Source organism: Chaetodon auriga, chromosome 20, assembly GCF_051107435.1.
Source record: "Chaetodon auriga isolate fChaAug3 chromosome 20, fChaAug3.hap1, whole genome shotgun sequence".
NCBI lineage: Eukaryota > Metazoa > Chordata > Actinopteri > Chaetodontiformes > Chaetodontidae > Chaetodon > Chaetodon auriga.
This window is the reverse complement of record NC_135093.1, coordinates 16,209,724-16,221,430: the sequence shown is the minus strand read 5'-3', so window position 1 is coordinate 16,221,430 and position 11,707 is coordinate 16,209,724. Positions and strand designations below refer to the sequence as shown.

At 42.6% G+C, this 11,707-nt stretch overlaps 2 protein-coding genes and 1 non-coding gene across 4 annotated transcripts; all 3 read left to right on the top strand.

Annotated features, from left to right (window-relative positions):
- The first annotated feature begins 307 nt into the window (after positions 1–307).
- Positions 308–3,491, top strand: rsl1d1 (ribosomal L1 domain containing 1). 2 transcript variants are annotated; one of them, XM_076760089.1, is made up of 9 exons: positions 308–383; positions 652–791; positions 891–1,029; positions 1,265–1,413; positions 1,713–1,814; positions 2,128–2,221; positions 2,697–2,828; positions 2,910–3,074; positions 3,211–3,491. In XM_076760089.1, the coding sequence occupies exons 1-9, from the start codon at positions 345–347 to the stop codon at positions 3,343–3,345; spliced, it is 1,095 nt and encodes a 364-aa protein (XP_076616204.1). In that variant the 5' UTR covers positions 308–344; the 3' UTR covers positions 3,346–3,491. The 2 variants fall into 2 exon arrangements, with proteins under 2 accessions (XP_076616204.1, XP_076616203.1); XM_076760088.1 differs by having other exon boundaries at positions 3,208–3,491.
- Positions 1,894–2,025, top strand: LOC143339564 (small nucleolar RNA SNORA55). The gene has a single exon (XR_013079334.1). It is a non-coding gene; the product is annotated as a small nucleolar RNA SNORA55 (small nucleolar RNA).
- Positions 3,492–5,449: 1,958 nt separating the features above from the next.
- On the top strand, positions 5,450–7,138 carry LOC143339329 (transmembrane protein 238-like). Its single transcript, XM_076760503.1, has one exon. The coding sequence runs from the start codon at positions 5,729–5,731 to the stop codon at positions 6,236–6,238; it is 510 nt and encodes a 169-aa protein (XP_076616618.1). The 5' UTR covers positions 5,450–5,728; the 3' UTR covers positions 6,239–7,138.
- The last annotated feature ends 4,569 nt before the right edge of the window (positions 7,139–11,707 follow it).

Genomic DNA, 11,707 nt, shown 5'->3' with positions numbered 1-11,707 from the left:
AATGTGTTTGGGATGGGCACTTACTGCCCATTGTATTAATACCAATACCAAACCCTGACATTTCCTGTTCAATATTTGTAGTGTCAAGATATGCCTGTACAAATGCTTTGTTGATTTACGTATTTTAATATTTGTATATTTTAAAAAGTATTGATTTTCAGAGCTTTACTTTATTAGTAAGACTAAAATATCTGTATCCATTATTTGAACTTAAATTCCTGTCAGGGGACTTTTATTCACGAGTGTTCAATGATGTCGTACAAATAAAGTTTGTTTTGTAGTGAGTGACGTAAAACTTGCCAAATGCGCATGCGTGGCTGCAGATCACACGTGAAGCAGACAGCATGGCTGAGGAAAAGGGAGTCGTGTTAGAGCGGGTTCAGGTAAAAACTGCCTTTTTGCTGCAACACATTTCAACTCTGTGTAGATATTTTGTCTGGTAATGTAGGTTTTTGTGACAGTAACAAATTATTTTGTTGTGAATCGACAGCAGATATAGTCAGCTTTAGCTAGCTTGTTTGGTTTAGCAACGAAGCTAGTTCCCAGTGTAACAGCGACAAGTTTGAAAGCCTAGAAAAAATGGAAGGAAATTGGAGCTCGTCGCCGTGTTTCTATAGTCTTTTATATCTGTTGACTTAACGTACCTGTCAGGTGAAAAAGGCCGTCCAAGCCCTGCAGGCTTTCCTGAAAACCAAGTCGACCAGTGAGTCCCTGTTCCTGGACGACACTCAGCATATCAGCCTGCTCTTCACCCTCTGGAAGATCCCCAAAGAGGCACAGACCATCTGCATGTGAGTCCTCCACACAGGAGCACAAAGCTGCTTTCACGTCTGACTTGTACTTCTTCTGTAGCAGTTGTTGTTGATACTGACGTTTCGTTTCGCCCTCAGTCCCCTGCCCCATGGCCAGCGGACTGACACAGACGAGGTTTGCCTCTTCACCAGAGATGAGCCCAAAATGACCCCAGAACAGACCCAGAGGTTTTATCAGAAGCTGCTGGAGGTGAAGGGGGTCAAAAATGTCACTGAGGTATCTACCAGTCTGAGCCCTTACAGCAAACACACAGATCAGCATGGATAAATTTACACTGGATTATAACAAATATTATATACATTCATGACAGTGAAATTGGTTGACTCGCCACAGTGGCTGGCAAGTCTTAAATCTAACAAAGTGATTTACCAGCCTGCAAGGTTTTTGGTCTACATGAAGGCCTCCTATTGATGCTAACCGTAATCACAATGTGTCCCTGTGTCTGGAGCAGATCATCCCTTACAAGCTCCTGAAGACGGAGTACAAACCGTATGAAGCCAAGCGCCGTCTGCTGGGGAACTTTGACATGTTCCTTTCTGATGAGCGTATCCGCCGCCTGCTGCCATCCCACCTCGGAAAACATTTCTACCAGAGGAAAAAGTAAGAACTTCCCCCTACGGCCACTTGCACTACCTGCACCTACCTCATACTGTTTATACTGTTTACATTTCATGCCACTTGCACTACTTACATGTATTTATATATTTTTGGATATTATGACTATTTGCACTTCTGGTTAGATGCTAAACTGCATTTCGTTGTTTCTGTGTTGCACTCTGATAATAACAATAAAATCTAATCTGATCCGTGCTGTTGGAGTTTTTGCCTGGATCCGCATCATCTTGGTGGTTCTGTAGCTGCAGTAGATGCCTCCTTAACCCCATTTCTGTCTTTTCCAGAGAGCCACTATGTGTGAACCTGCAGAGCAAACATCTGGCCAGAGACATCCAGCGTGTCGTCCAGGGCACCAGTTTGAAGGTGACCAACAAGGGATGCTGCTGGTGAGATTCACTCTCATGCTCTGTGAAATCACAATGAAACAATTTGGGAATGTTTTCATGTCTTGTGGTAAAATGAACGGCACCTCTCAGCAACCCTGTCAATTCTGTTAAGTGTTTGATACGGGCAGTAGCTGGTGCTATAGAGATTCAATGTAAATCCAGATGGACCTCCTCTTCCTGTGGAGCCTGTCTCTACAACTTTGATACACAATGTCAGGTTCACATGACATACAAAAATACTTGCTTTTACTTTACTTGGACTGATGCTGTTTACTTTGTTGCCTTTATCTCACGTGATTGGCCTGTTTTGTAGTATGGCACGTGTTGCTCACTCCGGCATGACTGCAGATGAGGTGACGGAGAACATCGAGGCTGCCGTCCAAACAGTGGTGGCCAAACTACGTACGGTGAGTGTAGCTCCCGAGAGAGTTGTTGGAGTTTTCAGGGTTGGTTTAGTGAGTTTGATCAATTCACCACAGATCACTAGTGCAGTGTTTCCCAACCTTTCTGAGCCACGGCACATTTATTACATTAGAAAAATCACAAGGCACACCACCAAACAAAATATCACAAAGGGAATATTTATTGAAATCTAATGAAAATCTGGTCTCAATTTACTTACACAGTGTGAAACCTGGGCCTGTTTAGCTGATATTCTTGCAGGAATTGAGGAAAGACACAGCAAGATTTCACCTGATTGGTGCTCCAAGGCTTAGAGCACCAATCAGGTGAAATTGGTTAATCTTCCACAGCACACCTGATGATTTCTCACGGTACAGTGGTTGGGAAACGCTGATTAGTGGACTACATTCTCTGGACAAGTTTAAATCCCTGATCTTTGGCAGTTCAATAGGTTCGTCATATTTGTGTCACTGTTTACAGAAAGGACCAGTGATGAAGCTCATCCACATAAAGAGTCAGACGTCAGTGGCCCTGCCCATCTACACCTCAGACCTGGGCCACCTCGCTGTGCTGGAGGAGGCAGAGAAACAAGCTCAGACTCCCAAGAAGAAGGTGAGAACAATTTCGTGCTTGAATGTTCCTCTGGTGTCGGAGTCAGATTCATGTGTAAAATAACAGCTTGTGTGTTCTCAGGGAGCCGCAGACAAAAAGAAGGCAAAGAAGAACAAGAGAGAGGACGTAAAAGCAACAGATACCACTGTAAAAGGAGAGGAGAAAAAGGTGGAGGGGGAAGAAGAGGATGAAGAAATCCCACAGCTGGTTCCCATAGCAACACCGAGCAAAAAGCCTAAAGTGGAGGTCAGTACGACTCACAGCTGGCAGATTGAAATGCTTGAACTAATTTAAATATTTCAGCTGGCGTTTTGGAAGAAATTCTGCAGTGCTGTGTCTTAATTGAGCCGCAGACCCTCATTGTCTGTCTTTTTCGCAGAAGCCATCAAAAAAGAAGCAGCTGGAGAAAGCACCCAAATCTTCTGTAGCGAAGGAGAAAAAAACGCCAAACAAACGGACCAAGAGCGCCGGCAAGACTGACTCCAAAGTCAAACGAAAAGTGCCTAAAGTGAAGTGATTCTCAGCAGAGCATCTTCACACGTTACCCTCTCACCATGGACATTTTACACCACACACAGGAGTTGATCGTTCACAGAATGATCAACATATTCAGTCTGATTTGTTTCCTTGATTGAAGCGGATTATAAACGTTGTTATATGAAATTATTTGTGGCTTTGTTGTGTTTTCTAAATGTAAATATATCCATAGAAGGCTTCTCATGGCTGGGCTTTTCATGTATAGTAAAATTGGTGATTTATATACTGTCTTGGTTACTTCTTACTTAGGTATTATTCTTAAGAAAAGAAAATCTTTCTTAACTCTTTACTGTAGCGACTTGATTTTCTACAAAACAGAAAAGCCGCTGAGGGGCTGCTACTGGGAATTACTAGTTGACACGTCGTCTGTGGCGGCTCCAATGAATGAATCAGAGTCCATGCAGTTGTGCTCAAACGCAGGCAATTTATTACAACAGTTGGTTCACATAGCCTTATCGATCTACATACACTTATACCGATAAACTTATATGCAAAACAAACAAAAGGCTCGAAGTTAAGCCACTAAACAGCGGTAAAACAAACTGTGTGCTTCTCTCCAGTAAGCAGCACAGCTGTAGAATAATTAACTCTTCTTCTACCTGCAGACACCGTTGTACATGCGCCACCTACTGTGGAAACCAGTAACCAACACATCATTGCACATAACTACAAAACACAAAAATGGCTCTAACGTTTACCCTGACCTTTTATTCTTTTAGGATAGTCAGATGGTGTTTGGGTTAACTAATTCTTGTCAGAATCCAAGTGATCATACAAATATATTAAATAACTGATTCAAGCAAAGGTAAAGTAACATCCGCTGTCTTTTAGATGCTCTAAGAATGAATTTCTTTGAAGGCGAGTGAGCAGATGGCGACATTGCAGAACGACCGCATTGAACCTAAATAGGCAATTAGCTTTCGTGACTGAAGAATTTGTACCATCAATTTTTTTTATACACTTCCATAAACTGTTCTGCACTTTTACATCTGCCACTCTAGCATTAAAGTCAGCAGTGCTTATTTTAAGAGCATTACCATCAGGCGATACAGAATACTCTGTTTTCATACACTTTATTTTTTGCTCTTTAACATCTGAAGTGCATTAGCCCTGAGAAGTGTAGAGCCATCAGAGCTGTGCATGTATAGCTGCCAGCTGTATCAGATGACATGCCTATTGTCAGTGAGATTATACTCAGGCTTGTACAGCTGCTGCTCGCATACAGTAATACTACGTGGGCACAACTCTATCCACCACAAGGCTTTGCATCTTCACAACACCCCTGTGTTTTTTGTATTGATGCCAAACACGCATTCTACATGCAAGCCGATCCATGACATTGAAATACGAATTTTCCTACTCTTCAATAGAAAGTATATTTGTTTTGGAAGAACAAGATAATCACTTAGTGGCCAGCCAATCAGTGGTGATGATATTGTTGTCAACAGGTGGGCTGGGTCTGTCTATTCATCCAAGACCTCCCTCTGCTGTGTGGGTGCGGTGGGCCATCTGGAATTACAGTGTGTTCACGGGTTACTGGGCAGGAGAATGAGAGATGCATCACGCAGACGCTCTCTGACTGATCATACAGATAGAACTCCTTCATACGGCTGTTGGGAGGTGGTTGCATTGATTCCAGTAGGGACTGGCTGAGCAGACCGGACGGCTCACGGACAAAGTTGGGTAGCTGTGGATGTTCAGTTCTCACAGAGGAGATACAAAGCAGTAACGCAATTTTTCTGCAGAGCCATGGAGGCAACTGGAGAAACTTCCCTTCCAGACGACTCTGGGAGTCAAAGCCTGTGTCCAGACCCCGACATCGGCGCTGCATTGGCACCAGGCTGGACGTACCTCCACAAACCCATCACAGTGATGGTGATGGGATCTCTGATGGCTGCTGTAGGCGGACTCCTCTTCCTGCTCCAGTCACGGGGGGTGACTGAAGGATCCCGCTCTGTGGCCTCGGCCTGCCTGTCCATAGGCCTGATGTTTGTTGTGATGGGGCTGGTGTGGATCCCCATACTGAAAGAGAAGCAGAGGCGGAAAAGGTACAGCCAGGGCGCTTGAACTGAGGATGGAAATGACCCTATAATGTGAAAGTGGAAACACTATTTCTGTCAGTGATGATGCAGCTGCTTCCTTTGAAACATCTAATTCAGCCACAAAGCTGGCGTGGTTGTTGCTGATAACTGCTTGTGTACATTGCACTTTGACCAGAGTCGCCGCAGGTTGTTTCATGTGATTCTGTCAGTCAGTGAGGATTACATTTCACTGTCCTGCAGGTCCATCAGCTGTGAGCACCAGTTGCTTTTTCCACATCTGGATTCACTCTTGGAAAGGACACACTGTTTCTGGTTTGGAGAATGTCCACTGCGACCACGTCTACATTTGTACAGGTGGAGCCAGTCATGGAGACTAGGTATGGAGGAGTCGGCCGCTGCAAGTGCTCATTCTGGTTCGCAGTGGCCCATGACATACTGGGCGTCTTCATCATGATGGTGGGGGTGTTCGGAGGCCTGGTCATCCACGACTTGTTCGTCTACGGCGGGGCTATCATCATCTTCCTCAGCCTGATCTGGTGGGTGTTCTGGTACACCGGGAACATCGACGTGCCACCCGAGGAGCTGGAGGACGACGTGGGCATGATCAAGCTGAGGAACCGCAGACTCAGCCAGGTGGTGAGGCGCATGTCCGACCGCCTCTCCAGCAGGATCAGGAACTCTTTCAGAAAGACTGGCCAGTCCATCAGCGAGGGCCCCGCAGGCAACAACAGATCTTCAAACAACGGTACAGATGTGTCGCTCTTCACCATCTTTGATAACACCCACACCTCCTCATCTAAGGAACTCGTGAGAGAGTCTCTGTCATTGTGAACGAAACCATCACAGACTGTCAGTGACATGAAGAGACGCTGAACTTGGATCTTTATGTTTGTTTCCTTTGTTTTTTGGTTTATTCTGTTGAAATGGATTTTGTGTATGCTCTGCTTCACTGTGCTGGTAATGATTAGACAACACTGAAGTCTCATCAACAGTAGATAAGGTCCACATGTTCTTATCTGGCTGATAAGACTTAAACTTTGCACACTACAACACAGTGTCGCAAATGGCTCTGAGCCATTGACTTTCCATCAGTCACTATTTTGTTATCAGTCATGTTTGGTTGATTGACAGGTTTTGCAGAGTAGGGATGTGGTGGTTGTAAATAGACAAATAAAAGGTGTAATGAGAGATTTGTTATGATGAGGATGAACCTTATAGCTGCTTTTTTTTTTTTTTTTTTTGTAAAAAGACACCAGTAGAAATTCATCAAATGCAGCCAGAAGGATAAGTTGCACAGTTTTTACTTATTTATTTTATGTATAAAGGTAAATTCAATTTCAATGTCTATTGTGTCACCTGTCTACAGATAAAACACATCTAAACATACCAGTCATTTAAAGGATGTTTGTATTTTATTTCAACATATACTTCCTATTAGAAATTGAAAACCTGAACTCTCTCCTGATTCTGGTGCTTTCATAAACATGAGAAAGCTGCGAGCTTCATCGTCTGTCAGGTTGCTTGATGCCACCTGTCTCCAGTTCCAGGGGGTTTCAACTCTCGCTATGATGCTTGTGTATGTTGCATGAAATATTGGACCATGATTGGCTTTCACAATATTTGTGATGTCACTAATTGTATGTCAGAGAGAAGTTCAGATAAATCTTCCTCCTCCTGCAAAGGCATGTGAAACAGCCTTGTGGTTAAAACTTGTGCACACACCAGTCTGTATCAAGGACAGGTAAACAAAAGAGAAGCATATTTGTAGTAAAGGGGGTGTAAGTGTTTGACAGAAACACTCCTACAGTTTAGTTATTGTTGTTAAATAAAGTTCCAATGCTTCTGTATCATAAAGAAATAAACAGGACATGTTTGTGTTTGAAACCATTACACCACCACATCTCTAGGAAATATTTGACGAGCCACTAAAGCCTCCAAAACAACTGGAAAATATTCTTATTGATGAAGTTTTTCAAACATTTTATTTCATTTAACTGTTCAGTTATATTTTCTGAAAATGCATTTCCATACATGTTGTTTTAAAGGCTGTTTCATAGCCATAATACCAAATCCCTTCATGCAATACCTTTCCTGAATTCACTGAAACATACCTTGCTCTCTATCCGTGCACTGTTTCCAACACTTACAGCAGTGTAATAGACAAATTATTCTCTATCAAGCAGTGTGAAAAAAGAGTTAAGTGGTTCTTCCTTTGTTTTCCTCTAGTTCAACAAATGCTTTAAGAGCAGTGTAGCTGAAATCACATGTGCTGTTTCAATTGGTTTCAAAGGCCCACATCAGCAGCAGGTCACATTTACAGTATGTGCTTCAATTGTGTAAGTCCTCCGACAGATGAGCAACGACAGATCTAAACATTTAAAGGCCTAAAAGCCCGTTCAAGTGTCCAAAATGTAGCCTCCAGTGAAAACAGAGTTTTCTGAATCACGGACAATCTCTTCTTCAGCTCTGGTCTGACAATATCAAATAACACACATTGTGCATATGAATTTACACAGACAATAAAAACCTTAGACTGGATGTGAGCAGACTGATCAGAGTGCAGATTTCAGCAGACTGTGATAAACTTATCAGGTCATCTGATTATCGCTGATCAGGTTATGTGATACCACTAAGTCTGTGGTTTAGCTGTGACGGAAGAAAATTAACACACACTTTAGCTTTATATATTACATACACTGCAAGGCTCTGCTGGAATTGAGGCTCTGTCTGAGCTTACAGAAGGATGTGTTTTCACAGGGGCCAAAGACATTTAGGAGACCAACGAGGAGGCTCACGGTGAGTCTTGCTTCTGCTGTTTATTCGTCACTTAAGCCTTGGCTAATCTTAAATGCCACTGTAAAAAGTCTGGCATTGGTATTTAAACACGACTAAGTGAGTGTACAGCCACATGCGATCAGCCCTGTGTGGCTGCACTGAGGCACAGTGGCTCAATTGAGGCAAATGCTAACACATGTTTCATTTGTTAGCATGCTAACATTTGGGAATTAGCAGTAAACCCAAAGTACAGCCAAAGTGCTGATGATGTCAGTGTAATTTGGTTGTAAAGCAACATGTTGGATGAAGTGAAATTTGACCTGCTGAGATAAAAAAAAGAATCTATTATCATCAAAGTGATGACAGTTCATCTTGAGCCGGATCCCGCCCCATAGGTAGATTGACAAGTGAGTATCAATTAAATACAACATGAAATAAAGAAAAGAAGAAGAAAGTTGTGTAAATAAATTGAAATGCCAGCCTTCAAATAGACAGCAATTATGTCATTGGATAATGATTTATTTTGGATACATATTTGAAAACTTGTTTATTTAGTTATTTAGGGGGTATTTGATTTTATAATTCGATGTTCATTTGTTAATTTTGTGTAATTTCGGGTTGTAGTATCACAGAGACCATTAATCTGTTGCTGAACTTAAAATTACAACAGGAACATCTGTCAGGTTCTTCCTCAAGTTTTTCTTAAGGCTGATAAATAATAAGAATAAGAATGAGAATAAGAATAAGAGAGAAAAATAACCACTAAATCCAGTGTTACAATATTTTAAAATGAGAGAGGAGATAATGAGTGAAATTATTATACAACGTTTTACATTTTACATTAGGTTTCCATTATTATTATTGCTGTTATTATTATTTAATTTATTGTTATTTTTTAAAGCCAAATAATGACCAGGGCAGAGGATTCTCTGGCCGCCATGTTATAGAAGAATTCGCACGCAACAGGCACCATTTCATCACCTTTACGTGGAGAGAGACAGAATTAGAGAGCGAGCGACAGGTGACAGAGGAAAGTTGAGAGCTAGCAGCGACACGCAGAACCAGCGACCAGAGAGGACATCGAAGGAGCAGCGACAGACTTCACTTCAGCTGATTTACAGCTTGGACACGGAAAAGGTAAGAATATTAATCGTTTCAAATCACTGAAAATCATTTTATTCCTTCTCCGTTGGTTTTGTAGCTTGTTAGCTAACATTAATATTAGCCGACGAGGGTTGCAAGTTCAAATTCAGGACTTTCGTGTGAAGTTAAATCATGAAAAAGTTGACAACAGTAACACTAGTTCTTCAAAGAAGTATTTCTTAGGCTTTTACTGGACACTGTGAGTACATTTGAAGCTGAAAATGAATGAATTTAGTGAATTTAGTGTAGCTTTAGTTAGCTAACGTTAATGTTAGCTTAATGACAAAGATTTCAGTGTAACTGTTAGGCTAAATAATTGAAATTTGACAAAGACAGAGATAAGCATGCAAAATAATGAAGTAATCAAACAAACTGACAATGTTTTATCTTTCAAACACAGGTTGGAGCAAATACAATATTGCATACTGCACATTATCATGTACTTAGCATAAGTGAACACCTTCAGTGCTTTTCAGTGCAGCATGAAATGGCGAATTAAAAACTCCTCATATTTAATTTCTCTTCATTAGCAGCTGAAACTGTTCACATAACTGTTTTAATACCAGGTATTTGGAGAATATTTCCCTTGCAGTGTCTGGTGAGGACCAGAGGCAGCTGTTAAGAGCAGAGCCTTTGAATGTGTCAAATCCTGATCTGTACTAAGCAAAGATTTGAAGGTAAGTCACATTTCATGTGGATTTCTACAGAAGAGACAAATTCACCAGAGACTGGACAGATGGTTTGTATGGAGCTCTGTCAGAGTTTTAAAGATTGAAAAGGGTCAATGTCCTCTAATCTATAAGGTCAAAAGAATCAGAAGTTAATGTTTTTAAAGATCATAAGGTAACAAAGGTTTGCAAATTCATTTTTTATTTTATTATGATAGCAGATACTGTCTCAATTAAAGACAAATCCAAAAAGTTGTATGAAAAAACACTATTCTTCAAGAAAGGGATTTTATTTTTGATACCAGAAAAACTGGGTTTGATGCCAAACATAGATTTATCCAACTGTACAGCATCAGTCAGAGAGAGACTGAACTGAACAAACTTGTCCTAATTCCGTCTTTCTTGCCCTCTGTCCATCTCTGTGACAGCAACCCATGAAGAGGAGGAGAGAGCAGGAGAGCAGCCCCCAGCCCTCCACCTCTGGCTCGCAGGTGGCCCCTGCCCAGCCAGAGAGGAGTGGCAGCCCCTTGCCCTCCACCTCTGGCTTGCAGGTGATTCCTGTCCGCCCAGAGAGGGGCTTCAGGCCCCGGACGTCCACCCGTGGCCCACGGTGTAGATTGCTGGAGGTTGCCGAGCGGCAGGTGAGCAGTCCACCTCAAACACTCTGCTGACATGAAGACACACAGAGAGCTGCCCTCTGGAGAGGTGGCCTCTAGTAATGCTGGAAAATAGACAAGTCAATGACTGAAGAATGCCGGTCGACATTTAAGAATCGAAAACCTTGATGTGAATGTTTTTTTGCTTGAAGAAAATATCAGTGACTTGTGAATGGTGTTGGTGTTTGTGTTGGCGGAGTGACCTCCAGGCTCTCCCTCCACCCTAATGACTTCTCTGTCTTCTTACTGAAGAAGTTTGACCTGTTTCTTTTTTTCTCCTCTGTCCGTCTCTCTAACAGGCTCGGGAGAGGAGGAGGAGGAGGAGGCAGAGGGAGCGGCAGGCGAGAGCCCGCAGACTGAGAGAGGGCCTCTTCGATGTGGAGGTTGTCTTCAGTGGGCCCAGACCCTCCGTCCGCATGCCCCCCTGGGTTCCACCTGCCACTGCACGGGAGGTGCTGGCAGAGGTAAGTGCATGGTGGAACGATTCTCCTTTCAGCCCGGAGATGTAAGACCCCTCACAGGTAAAGGGCCGGGCTGAGCTGGAGGAGCAGGTAAAGTATCGTTCGTGGCAATTCCACCGCCACTCACTCACACATGTTCTCCATCTTTCTGTCCAACTCTTTACTTTCCTCCTTTGAAAAACTAAAAACAAACAAAAAAAGTAGTGATAAGTTAAGTGTTTAGATACAAGTTTAAGTTATTGATCAGTGTTGTTTGGTGAATGTACAAGTGATAAGTTTAAGTTATTGATAAGTGTCATTTGGTGAAGAAGAAGAAGAAGAAGAACATACGTTATTAATCACAACACAACATGCACATGCCACATTTAGTGAAATTATTCCTCCACATTTGACCCATCCTGGTAAGTCCTTCCCCCGCGGCAGACCAGGAGCGGTGGGCTGCCAGCCGACAGCGGCGTCCGGGGACCCAGTTCCTTTTTGTCACCATTGGTCAGGTGGTGATCTTCTTACTTGTTTTTAGTGGGGGTTTTTTATGGAGGATACCCCAGGTGAACACGGGGAGAACGTGCAAGCTCCACACAGAAAGGCCCCTTTTCC

Bases quoted from the DNA above. Each gene is read 5' to 3' on its own strand.
- rsl1d1 (XM_076760088.1), top strand. From the start codon at position 345: ATGGCTGAGGAAAAGGGAGTCGTGTTAGAGCGGGTTCAG. The intron at 1,414-1,712 runs GTAAGAACTTCC...TGTCTTTTCCAG, and splicing joins CATTTCTACCAGAGGAAAAA to AGAGCCACTATGTGTGAACC. The intron at 2,829-2,909 runs GTGAGAACAATT...GTGTGTTCTCAG, and splicing joins CTCAGACTCCCAAGAAGAAG to GGAGCCGCAGACAAAAAGAA.
- LOC143339329 (XM_076760503.1), top strand. From the start codon at position 5,729: ATGTCCACTGCGACCACGTCTACATTTGTACAGGTGGAGCCAGTCATG.